General features: G+C 41.6%; 1 protein-coding gene across 16 annotated transcripts in view; it reads right to left on the reverse strand.

Moving 5' to 3' along the window:
* Positions 1-20,858, reverse strand: part of mbnl2 (muscleblind-like splicing regulator 2) — a 54,470-nt gene that overhangs the window by 9,525 nt on the left and 24,087 nt on the right. For 7 of the 16 annotated variants that reach the window (XM_026159238.2, XM_080296897.1, XM_026159237.2 and 4 more), the window contains 6 exons: positions 9,217-9,381; positions 8,240-8,443; positions 5,792-6,052; positions 2,719-2,772; positions 2,133-2,283; positions 423-458 (listed from right to left, as the gene is read on the reverse strand). In XM_026159238.2, the coding sequence (XP_026015023.1) occupies positions 423-458; positions 2,133-2,283; positions 2,719-2,772; positions 5,792-6,052; positions 8,240-8,443; positions 9,217-9,381 (871 nt within the window). The remainder of the gene's footprint in view (positions 1-422; positions 459-2,132; positions 2,284-2,718; positions 2,773-5,791; positions 6,053-8,239; positions 8,444-9,216; positions 9,382-20,858) is intronic. The other 9 variants (XM_026159243.2, XM_026159248.2, XM_026159244.2 and 6 more) reach the window with 4 other exon arrangements.

Genomic DNA, 20,858 nt, shown 5'->3' on the forward strand with positions numbered 1-20,858 from the left:
GCTGAATTTCTGGTAATTCCCATCCCCTGTTGTGCAGCGACAAATGCTCCGGTTTGTGTGTAATTTCTCTGGGAAACTGATTTAAATTTCCTGATCAACACAGCACAGCAAACAGACAAAAACTATCCTACAGCTTAAGAACAGATCAGTCTGCGGCGTCCACGCTAACACTTTAAACATTAGCAAGAGAGTGAGTCAGCGGCGAGACGAGCGCTGAAAAGTCACATCTCTTCCAGGTGAAACAAAACGGGCAGCTTGACAATAACTCACAAGTGTTCGAATCATGTCCTTTTGTCTCACCTGCAAGGGGGGCTGCAGATAGTGCCCACTCATACCCCCACCCCCACCCCTCCATCCCCCAAAACTCCCACCTAAATCAGACAGTGTGTGTGTGAGAGAGCAAATAGAAGGTCAGAACCTACCAAGACTGCTAGCGGGAGTCATGCACAAGACTGACCCTGTTGTGTTCATGCAGAGAAAGATAAAGAGAGAAAGGGGGGAAACAGAGAGGGAGAGAGAGAGAGAGAGGGAGAGAGAGAGGAGGAAATAAATGGGTTAATCGAGAGGAAGGAGAACAACAAGGTTAGACAAGACACACAGAAAAAAAAAACCCAAAAGGCTTGAGGACTTCACTCAGCTCAGTTGCTATTGTTACTGGAGCAATGTCGGCTGATTATGAAAGCAAGCAGAGATGTATTAAGTTGTTGAGTTATTTATTAGTTAGAATACTGTTTATATGCAGCTGCAGCAAAGTTTAACATAAAGCAAACTTAGGTACGGAAAAATCTGGACAAGTTTAGCAAAGTGCAATGCAGCGCTAATGTAAGTCTGTCTGTCCAGTTTTCCATTTTTCAGGGAGTTTTTCCCGAGGTCAGAGGATATTCATTTTTGGTGACATATTGTATTAATGCGTCATTTCAGGCTGCACAATATTTAAAAAAGACTTGAGCCTGCTCGTATTGTATGTTAGGCTTCTTACAACAACATGCTGTTCTGCATGTTTCTTGTTTTGGAATTTCTGAATAGCTGCACATGATTAAATGATCATATCAAAAAAATAAACAGACAAAGAAATCGCACTTTTTGGTCAAAAAAAAAAGAGGCAAGAATAAAACTGAAGAGGTGTGCCAGACAGCAGCATCATGCAGTATCAGTACAATGATGTGCACAGGCTTCTATCCAGATCAGATGGAGATACGTGGGGTTTTTACTGTACTCAGGTAAGCCTCCATCACATACATATTACAGGCAAACAACTCCTGAGACTTTTCTTTTTATCTTAACTTTGAAGAAACCCCACCTATCTGAAATGTAAAAGGTTATTAAAAAAATGCAACTGTGAGCCAGGCTACGCCCCACACACAGATACACACAGAGGAAGGGATGATGAAGCACCATTAGGAATCCCATACCAAGGGAAACAAAAAGAGCAGGCAGGTAGTGAGAAGAGCGAGGGATAGGAGTTTTATCCTCATGAGTCATGAGTGTGGCTACAGGCTACCATATTAGCTGCAGTTAACTCATTTAGCAAGTGACTCAAGGGCCCTTCAGGTACTGCTATTTTCTGTGCGAAAAGCAGACAGAGTGTTCATTTGCGGGTAAAAATCACTGAATAAATTTGGTAAAACTGGAATAAAATTATCGCCAAAATAACAATAATCACCATATTTTGTATATTTTAGTATTGCACTTGTGCTGAAACAGTTGGGCTTGTTTTGCTCCTTTGTATGCTTGGGGATTAGACTGGCAGGTGTATCATATTGAGGTGGTAATATATGATAGCTTTCATTGCTCTGATCAAAGCGCGCACTGCCCTTCCACCTGGCAGCAATTATGTGTTTATATTTGCAGGCACTAGATCAAAGTTTTAGGGATGGCGCAGTGAATATTGAAAACACACCCTCACAGCGAAGGCCTTTATTAGCATCACTCAAATAAATCCATGCCAAAAGATGAAAATTAGGCTAAACAGATGTAAACGGTCATTTGAGAATCCCCTCTTTTATGCGTGTGAAGCTCCAAAACAACAACACGTTTGGAGGATAGCTGTGCGTCTGTGTGTGCGTGCGTGCTCCGCATACCTATGAGTGCTTTGCTTCTATCTGCATCTGCGTGCTGCGTGTGTGTCTTACCTGTGGGAAAGAAAGCGGGCTGCTGGAGCTGTGCGTTGGCCAGCGCCTGCTGGTAGTGCAAAACACTGGGATTGAACAGGGAGCTCGCTCCGTTGCTCTTCTCAAGTGCTGGTCTCTTTGGTAGGGGCTGGAGGACGCCGTGGGGGAACGCCTAGCCACCGACAACACACACACACACACACAACAGGAGCACAGCAGATTTGAACTGTATACTCACACAAGTCGACACTAACATTTCCTAAATCTGGTATTTGTCTATGCACAGCACAAGAAGGCAAAAATGGAAACTTGCTGTAACTATCACAAGGACAATGAGAAACTACACCGTAGCAGGGCAATCGTCAACAACACATTAAAGAAAGTGCGATAGCTGGAGTTATTTTAACATTACATTGTAGTTGTTCAGTTAACAAATGTACAGTACAATCTAGACTTGCCACTGGTGATCATAAATGATACGTATTTATATCATTAAAGTCTTTTACAGGGTTTCACAAAAAACAAAAGAGCCAAATTAAATTTTGTGAGTGGCTACAGTACAATTAAAGAAGCTACATGCAAAGCAAAAGGTGAAAGGTCAAAGTACCAGGTCTACAGTTGCCTCGAGGGGTCGCTTCATTGCTTTGGCAGTCGACTGAGTCTTTAATTAGCAGGCAGCGAGCACATGATGGCAGTGGGCCAATGGGATTCAAGCGTATTAACATACAGGTAACAGCAAGCAGAGGTGCGTCATGGGGGACAGCATTGCATTGTGGATAGGTGAGAAGGAAAAAAACAAAAACAAAAATAATCTGAATGCAAGTATACCACATACAAAACAATAGGCATGCACATAAACAAAAATTTGTTTTGTTTCGTTTACTTTAAAGAAACATTGCTACTTTTTGAATTAGTACAAAAGCCAAAAAAAAGCATCTACAATTAAACTTTGGTTAAAAAAATAAGCAAGATTCTACAATGTACTCCAAAGCTACCGGGAAAGCATTTAGTAACTAACTACTTCTGAACAGCAAGAACAGAAAAGTAGTACGCTAAACACGACTGGCTCAGACTAGGAATATTGATCTGACACTTGATGTGAGATCTGCGCTGAAGTTCTCAGCAGTGTTCAAAGTAAGACACTACAGACCTACGCACACAACCATTAAGGCGCTCCTGGAGAAAGCTAACCTATTTGATGACGTGAGGTGGTTCGAGGCTGACAAACGTTAAAATGTACACAACAGACTCGGATGTGAGTGAGGTAAAAAAAGACAGCCCTCACAACCAGCAGCAAGAACTGGATACCTTTGTGAAGGCAAATTTAAAAAAACAAAACAAAACAAAAAACTACAAATTAGTACAGATACTAGCAAAGGCTAACAAAAATAGTTTAACAACCACATCCTTCTCTGTAGCGTCAATTCAACTACAGACACATCCTCAAACTAAATCTGCGTTGTGAGGGTGTGTGGCGTTGTTAGGTGTGATCAATGAACTCGGGAAGGTGAGGCAACGTTACAGTTTAATAACATAATGTGGAGCTCTGTTTATTAAAATTCCTCTAATCTAACAAAGTAAAAATAAGTCATTTTATATCAATTGTTTTTGTGCTAACTTCTTAAAAAACATCCTGATATTTGATGTCACTGCTGAGAGGGGGAAAAAAAGAAAAAAGATGACACGGGTGTGATGAACACAGCACTTAAGGGTCCATGCACAAGCCTATGCTTCATGTATGTGGGTTTTTTAATAGTATGTATGTATGTCCAATTAAACAGCAACAATGCATTGCTGATGCACCACAGAGTTAAACATTGCGGTTAGTTAAAATGAAAGATGCTCTATTAAAGTGACATGAAAAGCAAAGATGACTGCATTCGCCTTTGTAATGAGGAAGAAGATCACAGCATGGCAAGCAACACGTAATGTGGCACAGTAAAACAACATAATCTCAGTGAGAGGACCTTTTTACTGTAACTGCATCAGTTAATGTGTAACCTTATCTACTGTGCGCTTTATCCTATTTGCTTTAGATTTTAAAAAGTGAATTATGGATAATGGTATTACCTATTCACAGCAGTGCAGCAAAACAGGTTTTATGGGTCTCTGCTTCAATAAAAGGACTAAAAGAAAATTGGATTAAAGGTGCTGACTAAACAACTCGTTGTCCTAAGGTTAGCCCTCCTCACCTCTAGTGCAGAATCTGACTGCACAATTTGGGAATTGGGTCATAAAGTTGATAAACTGGGGAGGAAGACGGGAGGAGTATGAGCAAAGGATTGTGAAGAGGATGCATCGGCAATATAAACTCGTGGTACCTTTAAGAAAACAGCGCAGTCAGGTCAACATCAGGTTACAGCGCCTTCGGGTCTCAAGGCCTTTTTTCTTATTTATGGATGCTTCAATTTGCTGTTGCTTGAATGCAGCTGCTAATATGTGCACACGCTAGCCTGCCTTATCATCCACGCTGTGGATCAGTCATGAAGGAAGAAGAAGGAGAGCAAGCAGCAATGGAGCCAGCCAATGAGAGGTGTGTGCGACGCACAAAGCATGCCCATGCCATGGAGGAAAAAAAGTCAGTGAGCACACTGGCGCAGTGCAAGGTGTGCGAGTGCAGTTAGCCACAGGATCATTCAAAAGAAGCCGCTCAGAGGCCGGGGAAAGGCGGGGCACAGCCAAGACATAATGCCAAACTCTTCTCACTGTCTCTCTGGCTGACTTGAATTCTGTCTGCTCCTCACATTGTTGGGGAAGTTTTATTTATTTATTTATTTATATTTGGTCAAAATAAAGGCAGAGGTAGGATGCTGCATCCTCATCCGTCCCAAATTCAATTTGTATTGATCTGCAGAGAACCGCACTTATCATTGAGAGCAGTGGGGTTGGATGAGGGGGTGAGCCAGGATATTGTCTTTGTACGAAACAAGGGCATTGGAAAATAAAAGAGGACTGCAGAGAGATAATAACAGATTGTTCTTGCAGAGTTACACTGATTTGTTTAGGTCTCGCTAAAGCCTTTTTATTCTATACAAAGGCCACTCTTTGGGATGACTATTGTTGGTGAATTGTGCACTGGAGTCCACTAGAAAAAACCCGGCAGAGGTGGGTAGGTTTTGTGCAGTAATAAAGCAGTGCTCCACATTTTATGTTACTGTAGGTGACACGGTCAGCAACATGTGCTTAGGTTTCGTGTACGTCAAGATGATTTGGATTAATGTTTTGCCTTCAGAGGGCCTATGTGTTATGTAGTCTAACTAGTACAAACTTTACTCAGAAGGGTCTCTTGATCTGAAACATTATGTGATTTGTATAAAGGCAGGTAGCACCAGGCACAGCAGTTTTATTACCACCTCCCCTCTGCTATAATAAATTTGATTTCACTGCGATATACTGTATATATTATGTTGTGCTTCTTATGTCTATCCATAAAACTTCCAATCATCATTTATTTGATGCACAAATAATAGAAAAAAGTATAAAAGTTTTCCACAGCCTCAACTCTTAGAAAGTTCCAGGTATGCTGTATATAAGAGCTATAAAACAGCCCATCTAAATGTTACAAGCTCTTCCACTATAAACACTAAACAAGCAGAAACCTTGTGAAACTAGTATGTTTGTGTCTTTCCTGCTCTACTGCTGTGAAGCCACGAGACACAGAAGGTGGGCTGTACTCTCACCATGGCTGCAGCTGTGGCAGCAGCTTGCGCAGCCACAGCTGTCTGGTTGGCCTGGTGTTGGGCGGCCTTAATCTTGGCCTGCAGGTGGGCGGGGGGGTGGAAGTACTTGCACTTCTCGCGAGAGCAGCGACTCTTGATGTAGTCCATGCACACGGTGACCGTGTTGTCGCTGGTGTCGATCATGGGACTGTCGCTCGGGTGGGCGAAACGGCAGTCTGTCTCGCCGCGAGCGCAGTTGCCCCGCTGGAACTCGCGGCAAACCTGGAAGCGGGACAGTCACACGCACACAAGGACACACACGCACACAGACAGACACGCATGGACACGTTCACACAGAGGAAACAAACACACGTAGGAGACAAAACAGTGAATGCTTTAGCTTTCAGTACATGTCAGGAAACAAAACAAGGCTGCTCTCATTGCTTTAGCTAGCAGCGGCTCCTTATATTTCTTGTCATCTTAAAGCAAGATGACTCAAGCAGACATCAAAATCTTGATAAGATTATTAGATTTATCTTTAAGGATTTGAAATTTTGTCATCTGACTGTTTTAACTATGACAAGCCTGAAACATCAGGGATTTTCCAGTCGAGAAAAGCTTCTGACACACCCAAAAGATGTCAAAGCCATTAATGCTGGGCATCATTTACTCAAATATTACCTACATTTCTGTTGATCAGATGATCAAAAACAACAGAATGCATGCATTTCTGTTCAATAAGAGATTGCTCTTTTGCTCTTTTTACATTGCTCTCACTGATAATGCTTACAAGCATAATCATCCTCCAAGTTTAATACTGCATAATAGAGCAAAAAGACTTTTTTTCACACAACGCCTATATGATAACAACAATAACAATTACCAACACATAATGAATTATGGCTGCAGTGGTTCATGTGAGTGTAAGGAGTGTGAGAAGCAGCACAGCGGGTTAATAAATAATATATTACATATATGGGAGAATATTAAAAGCACACTGTGAGATACTGTATAAACATTTGCCATATAGATTTATTCATAGTGATGCGCTTCTCTCCAAAAAGAAGATAACTGCAATAACAATCTTCTCTCAGCGTCCCCCAAAATAAAACGTATATGTGATACACATAATATTAAAAAAGGGAAAAATGAAAAAACATAATTTTGTGTTATTTGTTGTTGTTTTTTTTAAATAAGGCTATTAATTAGTTTTGGACACAGTGTGAAAAGGGCTCAACAAAACGTAACAAAACCTAAGTGTGTGTGTTCAACTGTTCAGAGGCTTGGGCGTAATCACAGGAGGGATCTGCTTTTGACTTCCACTCTAGGACTGAGACACACACACATATACAGGCACACACAGACATATACACACACACGTGTGCACGATGGCTTTGTGGGGGAGTATGTAAGTGTCTCAGAGGGATACTGTTTCATTAGAGGCTGCTTCATTCAGTTGCTAAGTGATAGCACTCTGCAGAAAAACACATACAGGCACACACCTACACATCACCTCTAGGTCTTAGGGAGATTATTGTTTATCTTTATAAATATAGCGGGGTAAAAAAACAAAAAAACAAAAAAAACTCCACTGCCTCACAATCACAGAGCTATTCTCATTCAGCGTAGTTTGCCAGGGGGGCAGATGGAGATGGCTGAAGTTGCTGAAAGCGTCCCAGCCGAACTGCGTCTGTCTAGCAAGTAGCAGTTTATCTTGAAAAAATTCCAATTACAAAATCTTCAATAACACCATCTTATTTATTACTTCTACAAGGCATAACAAAATCATACCCCTTAAGTTGTGTTCAAGGACACAGCTGATATAAAGATCTATGAGGAGAGGAGCCTAATACTGATGTTTCCATGAAAAATGATCCCCCCCTGAAAGACAAAGCCTGGATACGTGCTGGTTATAAAACAGCTACCGCAGTTACAAATCTCACAGCCTCTTTTTTTTTTTTTTTATAAAAGAAACATGATTTGAGATTTAATTGTTTTGCTCCCACTTAACTTTTTCAGAGCCTGAATTGTTTATTTGGACTCATTCCAAGGCAACTTCAAAGTGTATTTATTCACGTCATTTATAACTTGCTTATAAAACAGAATGCTAAAAACTTGCTTACCCTTTCAGGTCATTATCTAAGGTAAATTATACTACAAGTAGCGCATTTAAAAAAGCTAATTCAAAGTGGAGAGTTTGTATATGGCTGTATTTTCATCGCTGCAAACTCTTGTGGAAATTAAAGGAAGTAGTTTGCATTTTTTACCAGTATAAAGAAAATCTTTGGAGAGAGCAGACATGTTTTTGGAAGTACTGCATCACAGAGGGTCCTGTAAAAGCTCCTGAACTGTAAAGGATACTCATTTATAATCACAGTAAGATGCTACACTAATTACACTTCACAGCCTCAAAGAGTACATTCACTATGATTAAGTGCCATGCAGGAGAATTCTGATTGGATGGGTCACCTCCAGCTTGTCAGTACGCAGAAGTTTCTGGTTGGAGGAAGAGCCAGCGGTCACGGAGACGGGCGGGCTGCCGGGGACGATAACCGGAGTGCTGGGCAGGATGTCTGTTGGCACCAGACCCATGCTGTGGGACATGGGAGTCAGGTAGGGTGTGTAGCTTAAACCTGCGCTGGACCCCAGCCCCTGGCTGACTGGAAACGTCTGCTGCAGATGGAGAGAAACGACATGTTTATGACTGCTCTTTCAGTAGCTATTTTTCACATCCTTAATTAAAATGGTAAGGATAGATAAAAAAAATGCTGAACTGAAAGATGATGGATGTAGGCAGGGACAGTGGGAAGTGGAGGGTGAAAGGCAGTAAGAGGGTATGGAGATGAGAAAGAAAGAGAGAAGTAAGGGGGAAAGAGACACCAAAGGCAAATGAACAGAGGGTGCAGCTGGGGAGAGAATGTGGCAGGTAGAGAGAGAGAGAGTGGGAAAGGGATCGGCTTGAGAAAAAAAAAGAGAGAGAGGAGTGTGAGAGTAGAAACAAGAGGAGGTTCAGTTTTTTTTTGTTTTTTTTTAACCGTTATGTATCCCAGGAAGATTTTGCTGAGCATGCACGTTCTTTTTTTGTTACACCTAGCACTAAACTGATGCAGTTAAACAAAGTCACACCTGGCAGCTACCCAGTGCAACCACAGTATAGGGCTGGCTGCTGAGCAACTCCCTGAGGACAGCTGGGGACTTTTTGTACGTTGCACAAGGGCATTACAAAAGCGAAGAAAAAATTTCTGATCTTCCAAGCCTGAGACGTAATCTAAAAACAGTCAAATCTGAGAGTTTAGATAACAATAAAGTACCTTACCAAAGACTGGATAAAGTCAGTGAATCGCATTGCTTGACGCCAAACTTTTTAATGCTAATCACGACAATGGAATTCACTGCTATTTTCTCAGAGAGACAATCAATTCCCACAGTAGCGAGTTCACACTAACCACAGGTTGCATGGTGGTGCCGGGGATCATAAACTGCATTTGTTGAGCCAACATGGCGGCAGCTGTCTTCTGCTGGATCAGGTTATTTCGCCCGTTGATCTCCAGCTGGGTCTTCAGGTGAGCAGGTGGGTGGAGGTATTTGCAGTTCTCTCGTGTGCAGCGACCCTGAGCACAAGTAAACAAATGTGATGGGGGAGAGGAAGGCGAGAGGGCGAGGGAGACAAAACAAGTCGTTAATGGTCCGAAAACTTCAACTCTCTCATCAACAGCATGAACAGAAAAGCAGCCAGTTTTTTGTTGATAAAGCTGAATGTGACTAGGCTGTGGGCCTGCCTGAGGATGTGGCAGATACGTGGGCACTGACTCCAAAACATCAGGTGCTTGAAGGCAGCATACATATTCATACAGAGTGTGAAACAGAAATTCATGGGGATGGTTTGTGCTTTTGAGCAGAAACAACGCTATGGAAGATGATTACCATTTGATCTACTAGGTTTTTAACTGGAAGGTTAAAAGGTCATGCTTGCAACATGGACACACTGTCTACCTAGTATTCGTTGCAGATTTGGGGGGGGGGTAAGGCTTGCAGAGGCCATGGTGGATAAAGGCAATTACACTGTCAACCCAGAGGCTAACAGCAAACACAATAATCCAATATGGATCCAGGCTGCTGTGCTTACTGCAACGAGAGTGGGTGGAAGAGAGAGGGGAGAGGAGAGGTCAGGGGGGAGCGACAAAGTGAATGGTAGCATGAAAAAGGACTCTGGAGCTATGTGGAAGATGGTACATAAAGGCGAGGAGAGAAGAAGAAAAGATGTGGGCAGAACAGACTGTTCGGAATTAGCAGAGAGGACAAAGGTCAAGGAGAAAACAGGAGAGATGACACATCTGGCATGACACGGCAAGTCTTGGTGAATGTGATCGAGAGAAGAGGTAACTGAGCTAAGCTTAGCGCAGTCTCGCACAAACGGCTCTGCTGCTTTGTCCGAATGCCCCTTTAACTCCATGACACAGATGAGCGTCACCACAGTGGCCTGATTAGCATTATCATACTCATCACTCCTCTATATGAAAGTATGACAGGTCTGCCTAGCTTCCACGCAGTGATCGGTTATGACTGAGTTTAATTACACAAGCGCTGCTCTCAAACACTACATCCATACCCAGACAGACAAAATGACAACAAACCACCAGGCAAAGCTACACACAGGATGTGTCTCATGTACTGTGGCGGTCTGGCGTGTGCAATGATGTGTATTATATTTGACAGGGTAGGGGGACTCCAGCTGAGTAGTGCAGTGAATTGTGAAAATGCCAATGACAGACAAAAAAAAAGGAAACAGCCAGCTTCAAGTTAAGTGGGGAATGTATAAATATTATATCAGTCTCCTGATATTATTATCATTCTAATGATAGTTGTGATTATTAGTACATGATCTATATATATTATATATGCGTGACTGAAACCCATGTGCAAATTGTCGCTGCTAAGCAACTTAGCAGGCCTATTATCTGTCTTATGTATACTGTTACAGTAGTAGAGTTGATGTCTGTGTATGTACAAGCAATTGATATAAAGTAGTAACTCAGTTTCAGACTTAAGTTTAATAAAGTTTTTCTACTCTTGGATCTGTTTGATATCAAACTGAGTGGAGAACCTTTATAATGGTCATCTCAGGGAGACTATAACTGTGAGCATCGAAGGGGTTCACCCACCTGCTGCTTCAAATTTTACAAGGAGGATGCCAGTCAGAAGAAAAGTGAGGGGGAAAGGAGCTAAAATACTTTGTTTCAGACCTGTTTTTTGTGTTGGAATATCTGAGGTTTAAATCACCAAATGTATCTGTATCGGTTTTAAAAATCCTATATGCATGGCAAAATATACATGAATGATTATTAACTATGATTCATGCAAAGCTGCTAAATAAATAGTCTCTTCAAGTCTCATCAAAGCAAAAACCAATATAACTATCCTGCTATTCTGTTCTTCGTGGCAGATATTAAAAGGCACTCCCAAACACACTGTTAGTGTTGTTCCAATTACAACTGATTGGAAGCGCAAGAGAGCAAAGCCACAAAGGATATGAAGTCTGTAAACACTATAGGCTCCTTTGCAATCACTTTTTCACATGAGTAATAAGATACATACAAACAAAGTTGATCCCAGGTTCAAGACTTTCAGAGACCTGGGTGCAGAACTATGAGTCAAAAGAGACTGACCTCTAAAACCTGGTGTCAGAGCTGCAGTGAGCCGGCTCTGGTGTCAGAGCTGGCTCGCTGCAGCCACTACCTCCCTCCTCCTTCATGGCTCACACGCACAAAATCACACCTGCCCACACATACGCATACTAAATCTCTCAATCGCAACAAGCATCACCCACACACACACATACACACACCGGCTTAGGGATGCAGGCTAATGGATATACACACTGTTGTACTCAGCTCCATTCAGGCCTGTCCAGATCAGAGGAATAATGTTAGTGCTGGACCAAAAACCTCAGAGGTGTCCAAACTAATTGAAGCCTTATGCACCGCCACCACAGTCAAAAGTGACAAAAGGTGTGTGTCGGTGCTCTGTGTGTTTTGTGTCTCTGTGTCCACAAGAGAGGATGCGTAGGCAGGTGTAACTGTGCATGTGTGTGTCTGTGCGTGCAGGAGAAAATGTGTGGGCGGGTATAACTCTGTGTGTGTGAGAAAGGGAGCTGGTGCTGAAGCTGAGCTCTGGACAGCATCCCAAACCGAGTCTGCGGGGAAGCGCAGCATCAATATCGCGCCCCGCAGAGATCACAGACACAGACGGACACAAATAAAGAGACACGCAAAAAAACACACACACCACAGACCCTCACCGCACACTATGTCGCTCAGTTCACTCCAGACTGCACTCTGGAGCCATTACCTCACTTTCTGCTCCATATTCGGTTCATCTACAGCCAGTGAATGACATATGCTTTCTGCAAATGCTCGTCATTAGTCTTCACTTAAAGCGATGAGGTAAATGGTGGCGAAGCTCCTTGTTTTGTGATTCTTACTAAATGCAGGCCTTGGAATTGTAGAACTTTCTCCTTTTATCTCGTCAAACTTTATTTAAGAGCATTTTCTTACTGATCTATTCACGATCTTTCACAGCATTGTGCTTGGTCTTTGCATAAATTTGTTTTAATTTATCCCAGTTTTCATCTAGTCTGTAGGTGGAAGAAGAAGCAATAAAAATAAGTAGTTTCAGGGCTGCCATGGCAATAGAAGACCCAGTACTATTAAACACAGTGAAAGGATTCAGTGCTCGAATTTATTATATAAACATCCCTTATTTGCAGGAGATTGCGGGATATAGTTCGTGTACGTAAGCTATATCGATCTCCGCCTATATTTACAGTGGTGTTTAAAGCAGAATAATCAATGTTCAGTAATTTCCCCAGCAAGAAATTTTTATTTGTTAGCAGGATTACTCAAAAATTTATTGACAGATCTGCATGATATTTGTTTTTATCAGCGGTGGAGATCTTAAAAGCACCTTGTATAATTGATTGAGATCTGGATCTATTCATTTTTGGAATTATTACCAAAAATAATTGATAAAAGACATTTGGTGCCACAGTTTTTAAAACAAATTATCCTGATATTCGCAGGAAAATATCACAAACTAATCTGCAGATATTTTTCTGGACCCAGAGTTGCAGTTTATGCATATCAGACCTTTTTTTCTTCTTTTTGTTGTTAGTTACCGTGTCAAATCTCAAAAGACATTAAAAGTTTATAGTGACACAAAAGTCATACAACTTATGTAGATCCGTGGGACTGAAGTAGTTAAAAACTCAAAGGTTAGCAGATGTTAAAACATGTTTCGGCATAAGTGTGTAAGGTAAGGGTGTGTTGGGGACTAAGGCCCCTAGGCAGTTAGCTACCTTTGATAGAAGTCAAAGTTTACTTAATAAATCCCGGTTGCTAATGTGAAATGGGATCCATGAAGACCAGTTTGAGTAATGGGGTCTCAAGACACCACATCAGACACTCATAATACTGTGCAGTGAGGATCCTTGGACTGTGAAGTTCAAGGCTGCAAGATACTAAAATACCAATTTGGCCGATATAGATAACAATATTTTTACAGTCTTTTAATTTTGTTTTTGTTCTTATTTATTCACCTTTTTGTTTTACGGTAATAAATTAATCTTAAAATAATTTACTGACCTGTTTAAAAGTCTTCAAGCTCTACAGCACACAATTTGTCTACCACAGCTTTAATAAAACTGATTTGACAGCCAACAGGACCGATACTGGGTGATACCTACATGAAGCCAATATATTGATGCATCCCAACTGCACATTGGCTTTTATTGCTATGAAACTTGTCTTGATTATTGTGTATGAGTACGCATGAAAGGCTGCAATCTTTTAGATTGATTACCAAAGCTGGTGTGAACACAGCCTTACCTTTAACGTGTCAAAGTGTCAGAGTTTGTTTTTCTGTTATTGAGTGTCTTTTAAGAGCTTAACCTTCTCTTTGGATAATCATAAGCGGAATATGAATGGGCTATAAATATGTTTAACTGAGCCTCAAAACGGCTTGTAAAACATTAGGTTTCAGACACAAGAAGAAATGAGGTCATTTAAAAGAATTTCAGCTGTGTTCAGACTAGATGTTTAAGGTCAGTGAATCTAAGACTATTACAGGCTAAATCTAGACATGGAGACATAATAGTTAATGCTGAAAAGTTCAAAGCAAAGAGAAGGTTAATAAAAATGTACACCCCAAGACATAGAATATTCATTATACTCATCCAGGTGGTAATTTTGGTAATTGGACACAGCAGCAAAGAGGGATGAAGATCTAACATATGCTTAATCGCAGACATGATAATAATAATTCTTGCTTAAATAAAATATGGCAAGGCAAATTGCAGTTACGATCTAGTGATGGCTACACATATCAATTTGGGAGTGCGATAATGATGGTCATGAATGAAGGGTCCAGGCTGCAGTTTGAAATGCCACACTTGATGATTCAAAGCACATAAGATGAGGTAAGCTTTGTGGAAAGGCACCGCTGCATCGCACATAAAAACGAAGCGTGTTTATGGCTTATGGTTTAAGCAGTGAGCTGGTTCACCAACGCATCGATGACGGTGCTAAAAAGCTGTGGCTGATGACAGTGCTGTGCCATCATCTGGTTTTAAGCCTTCATCCTTTGAGAGGGTGGCAGGCACATGCAAATACACAAACTCCCACACAGAAAGACACACACGCACACACACGCACAGGCCAAGTGCACTATGCCTTCTGTCTAAGCTACCCACTCAGAGCAGAGCAGAAATCCATTCATCGTGGGCATTGCCTCTGAGCAGCTGTCTATGAAAAGGATCTTTGAAAGCACCACGGCACCTCTGTGATTCGTACGCCGGCCGCTGGTGTGTAGCCATAGCTACACTGCAAAATTACACCTTTCTCGAGGATCGCTCACATGGCAATTTCTTATTGCAGGCTGCAGGGTTGCCCTTGTATGGATGAATGCTGTGATCCATGCTTTGGGATACACTAATAACTGCTTTGATTCAGATTGGATAATTATTTGCATCGCAGTGAGAAACAAATGACAATGAAGGCGAGATCAAAGATAAATTAGTGGTTGCTTTCACCTGACATAAAGCCTCAGTTCGAGAGCTGATAAAACATATTACTTGCAGTGATGTCCTTCAAATCCCCACAGCCATTGCCAACAAAACAAAACAGCACTTACTGTTTGCCAAGTTTTCATATACGATTATTGCCCATACAAATGGGCTCCACGTTAGGGCTGTTCCGAGGGGGAAGGGGATAAAGAGACCTAATTAGGACCAGATTAGGATTACACTCACTTCACCCACTGCGGCTCCTTCAGTTGTTCATGGAAATCAAACAACAATGTTAAAAGCTTTTTTTTCTTTGTATTATATTAACTGCTACTATGTCACATTTACCATATTATCATTTTACTTAATGAGGATAAGTCTGAAGATCTCAGACATTGTCTGGCGTTTGTCTCGAGTGCCTAAACAATGTGTGCCTTACTTTAAACATATATCTACAGACTGATATATAATAAAAAGCGTGTTATTTGCAGACCTAAACTGTTGTCTTGTTATCATTCATGGCACTGAAAAAGAAGGATAACTAATTTTTCTCAGCAATCCGCTGATCACGCTCCCAATCTGTCATGGCCACACAGTTGACAAACCTTTAGCAAAAGGCAAAGTGGGAGAGAAAAACACACGGCAAACATTTACTGCAGCAAACACGCTGGTATGAGAACACAAAACACACACACATACACACACACACAAACCTTTTTACACAGTGACAAAGTGCTGAGGAGGGTACAACAGTGCTTCTACACAAACATGACAGAGCTATCACACTGCAACACTCACAGATACACAGAGGCAGGGCTAAGCCTACAGAAAACATCCTCTGACTGTGTGATGCACATTTTAAACTGCCAGTGCTGAACTACTTTGTTGTGATTTTTGTCCTTTTTTATTTTTTTTTCCACGGTCAACTTTGGATGTCTGGATGCACTTCCACAGTGAAAAGACAAATGATTAGGTACACCACAGCAAAGTCTAATTATCTTCTGAGTCAGCTGTGGCTGCTAAGCACCTGATTCAGAGCCACACTTAAATTAATTTGCTACTATTGTCACTTAAAGCAATAAAACAAATCGAACAAAAGGTAAATTAAAACTATTTTTTACTATTTTTTTTACACAGGATAATTACTACTACAATTACAAAGCCATAATTACACTACAGCCACTTCTGGAGGTGGCACACATTAGTGAAGTGTAAAATAAATTCACAGGGAACACTGGCTCAAACGGCCCATGTATAACCCTGGCATCTTCATCAGTGGCAGAAACCCCTTCCACAACGCCACCCCGCCTCCTTCATCAGCCCCGGCTGAATGGTCAGAGTGATGACTGTTGTGTGTCTGTGGGTGGCACAGACACAGAGGGCCAGTCTTCCACCCCCTCCACAGAATAGCGCTTCACTTGTGGGCCCCTCCGTTCACCACTGTAACATTTGCATTTTGCCCTCAATGGGCGCTCTATGCTCAGCACTGCTGGAGACAGAGAGGAGCTGCCTATAGGCCGACAGAAGAGCTGAAAATGCCACTGCAAAGATGTCTGGCAACCCGCCTTTATGCTACACTCCTGTGGTTCCAATCAGCCTTAATGGGTAAACTAGGGCCCTGGTGCTTATCCCAGATTGATACGCTCGAAATGAAGCATTGCTTTTCTTTCGCACATCAACACCTCAAACCGAGAAAAAAAACAAAAAAACAATACTGATCAATTAGGTAGTGTTGAATCTTAAGGGTCCTGAGATGTGAGTGTGCATGCATTTCTCCATTAATCCCCCCCAGTTTTCGCCAGCAGCACAGAGAAGCTGTGTACATATCTAAGCCCTCGTGATGTCTTTCTGACGTGAGAGTAGCTCTCAGTGACATGATCAATGACAGTGTGATTGGCAATATTGGCAGACTGCAATCCTGAAGAAACAATGAGGGAGGAAAATCATGGGGAAAAGAGCTTAAACACATGCATGGTCAGCACAAACCAGCCACTGGCTACATGATGGCTGAAGACTTTAGAAGTGAAAAGTCACAAAGATGGGACTCTAACTGATAATGTTTAAAGTCCAACATACCTAGCTGACTTTGGCGAACCACAAAAACGACACTAAAATGCTCACAAAGGCAGCTTCTGCAGACATTGCTTTAAAAAAAAGCTTCTGCCTTTTTTCCGACAGGACGTCCATCAGAGAAGCTGTAACAATGTCTTCTTCCCCACATTTATCCGATTGTCCTTCTCAGCGTGAAAGCAGGAGGGCTGCTGTGAGAAACTGATTCAAATTATTCTGACGTGAAGCCTGTGATATGTGTAATCCTTTTACAGCATAGCCAAAGAACCTGTTGTAACCCAACTGACCAGCAAGAAGGGGGTGGAAAGGCACTCGCTCTCTCTTGTCTCTCAGCATTCCCACATATCTCCTTCTTTTCTCTCTCCTTCAGTGCCTTGTCTCAGCAGTGTGCCATTTATATCCAGCCTTTTAATGCTAAGCCATTTACATTGTTGAGAAATGACTTGTGGTCTTCCTTTCATTGGGTGTTTGGTTTACAGGTATTTGCACTTGTAGCTATAAATATCCAAATGAGAACATTTCATGGCTTGCAACACTTACAGTACTGAAAGCTTAGCTTAGTTTGAACCCTCAACACTCAACACATTTTGCTTTTTCTAGGGCATCCATGAAAAAAAAACCCAGTTGCACTTGTTCATAATGTCCTTCTTTCTCTCCTCTCTTAGTTTACTCCAATAGTGTCTTGTTCCAAGGACCCTAACAGCTGGTTATGGGTCAGCCTGTAACAGTTAGAGGAAAGTACTTTGGTGAAAGCCCCCAGCTATGAGACACCAACAGGACAGGCACTCTGGTGCTCAGAAGACTGGGGAAAAAAAGCAGACCCAGTGATCCCAGCAGCCGGTAAAGTAGTGAGGCGCTAGATGCACATGGACAGGGCTTCCCTTTATCCTTGAACCCACAGAATGCTCCCTCTTAAGGATCTTGTTTTGTTTTTAGGCTCTAATGGATCTGTTTGGGCTAATGGGTCTGTTTGAAGCGGTGAGGCCCCGGGACAGCAGGAAACACTGAAAACCCATTATGAAATGATAGCCAGAGGCTTTTTGTTTACATTTAGCCTGGTAATGGAGAACAGGAATCAATGGTGAAAAGCGGGAGGAAAACTAGTCATTTAAACTTAAAAACTGTGGCAACTCCAAACTTCCTTTCACGCCTGATTGTACTCTGCTCAACTCTATTTAGCATAACATATACAGAAAAGAAAACACCACTGTAGAGCACAGAGACTTGGTATTTTAGAAGCGTCTGCTTTCTTCACCTTCGCCCAAGACACACATAAGACATGTGTTGCCTCAGCAGTAATTAAGTGCCTTTGTTTCATGAGCTATAATCCCTCAGATGAACAAGTGGTAGTGTTGCTGACACGCTTGAGATTACCCAAGAAGAGGGGGGGGAAGGACAGAGAGTGGGAGAGTGGGATTAAGGTGATATAAAGTGTGTTGTTTCTTCCTTTCTTGTTTGTCCTGGGATGCCTGGATATCATGAATCTTTCTCCCACAGGCCGTAAATCTAAACACTCCCACCTCCATCTGAGGAGTGTAATAAAGCCTGTCCTTGCTGATCAAATGTCTTCAGCAACTGGATGTGTTCATTTTTCTTGTTTGGACAAAACAAGAACAAAGAACACATCGAAATTTCATCACACTGTGTCCTTATAAGTCTGTGTGGTAACATCTCTGAACAGTTGCAGCACGTTGTGCATCAGCTGAAAATCACATGCCCATGATCTCATGACACAGAAATGCACTGGGAGTCTTCAGTTAGTTAAATCCATAAAACTCTATAAAAAGAAAGTGCCTTTAAAATGCATTATTTCTAATGACCAGCAGGTAACGAGGAAGATATGGCAGAATTTGCTTTACCATGTGACTGACAAGCTGCAAGCACACAAGTATCAAATCAAATCAAATCAAATCACTTTTTATTGTCACATCACATGTGCAGGCACACTGGCACAGCACATGTGAGTGAAATTCTTGTGTGCGAGCCCCACAAGCAACAGAGATGTGCAAACACAACAACACAAACGAGCAAAATACAAGAATGCAGTATGCAGTGTCCCAATGATCATTACGTCTGGTTTCCAAACAATGAGATGACACGGCCAAAATGCTCAGCCTTCAAAGAAATTCACTAATCAATGGAAGAAGGGTTATAGACAGTCTGACTCACACCGCAGATCAGGCAGTTCAAGAAAATGTTGGAGTTGTTTGTCTAAATTCCTACTTAGAATTACAAATAAACACTACACTAAAGATGTTTTGGTAGTCAATATGTGCCTGACTTCATGAGAGAGAAATGAAAAACAAAATGTTCTTAATCAATACACAGGGTCTTCATTAATTTTCTGCGCTACTGTGGTTAAATAGTCTGCAGGGTATAAACAATTTTCTATCAGGAGCTGTGATATATATACTTGTTGCAGGTTGTGAAAACAACCTATAGTTTAACCATCTAGGGTATGGATCGAGGAGCTTTTGTGCAGTCGTGGAGCAGCGGAAAAAAAAGAAGCCTATCAGCATTCAGCTGATGGCTATAATAACTAACTATGTTGGATACGAGTGTGAGTATTGTAACCGTCTTTTGAGGAGGCAACGTTCAAAGTGTGGCTGCAGTGGCACCGTTGCGAGGCACCTGCAAAGCCCCGGTTCCCGCTGCTAATCCAGCTGGAGGCTGAAGCCTTGCTTCAGTTAATCTGATCATCTGTGACCTGCTGAGACATGAAACCCACCCTGCAGAGCTCATTTACTCTGTACGCACAAAAACGTAAACAAGTATCAATAAGACACATAGAGGGAGATTGGCGAGGAAGCTGACATAGACACTTGGGCACAATCATACAGCGTGTTTGAAGTGAAGCAGCTGTCTCACTTTCCCATACACGTCTAAAACTATATACTATCCAAAAGAAAGGCTCAGCTATGACATTGCCACCTCTCAGTCTGTTGATAAGTGAGTCACAGCTAGAAGACGGAGGCATTAACCTGCTTTCAACAAGCTGTCATTTCCCTATGCTCATCCTGTCAGCTCTGCAATGATATGAGGGCAGTCCTACAGCTAACTTCAACTAGCCATATTGGTGAAAGACATCATAGAAATAGGTTATATGATGTTGATGGCCTAGTTTGAAAAGAACTGTGCCACATCCCCAAGAGGAAATAGCAGAAAGCCGGTAGGCTCTTTTTTAAATTTCCTAATTTTACATTTGTTGACAGATACAATTTCAATCATTCTCTAGCGATCAAAGGCAAAACTACTCCACAGTGGTGCAAAAATAGCACAAATCAGCTACAACTGCTAATGAAATAAATAAAATAATGTGGGAACATGAAAAAAAAGGCTAGCCTACATCTTCTTTCTCTGCTGACACTATCGACCGCATGTCAGAACATGTTGAGGAGTTGTGTAAATCCATAAAACAGATAAAGGAGGATAATGAGATGGAGGGGAGAGAGGAGATCTATTCATCAAAGCCTCTTTCTAACACACTCAGCAGATAGGGGGAGAAACGCTGGATGGCTGCTTACTCTCCTGTTTGGAGATTAAAGCTTTGGTTGCTGACAAAAAAAAGTTGCGAAGTGCAGGTTTATGATTCAACCTACAAAGAAACCAGACAGTTTCTTTTACTCAAGAATTAATTTTACAATCAAACTAATAATTCAGTTATTGAGTATAATCTTGTATCTTTGATGAAACTCCATATGTCGGAAAGTTATTTATGTTTAATAAATACATGGTAAGCAAGACAAACCACACTCTGTGTTTCAGACTAACCTAAACATTGCGCGATGATAAATCAAGAGATGACATTATAAAAGGGAGTTAGATAGAAACAGTATCTGTTCATGCAAGCATTTTAATACACTTTCTAGATCCATCTATATGTGTGAAAAAACACAACACAATATTGCTCATGTACATTGGGCGTGTATGTGCTCACGTAGAAGCCATTGCTTTTTAAAA

The sequence above is a fragment of the Astatotilapia calliptera genome, chromosome 23 (genome assembly GCF_964374335.1).
Source record: "Astatotilapia calliptera chromosome 23, fAstCal68.1, whole genome shotgun sequence".
In the NCBI taxonomy this organism is placed as follows: domain Eukaryota; kingdom Metazoa; phylum Chordata; class Actinopteri; order Cichliformes; family Cichlidae; genus Astatotilapia; species Astatotilapia calliptera.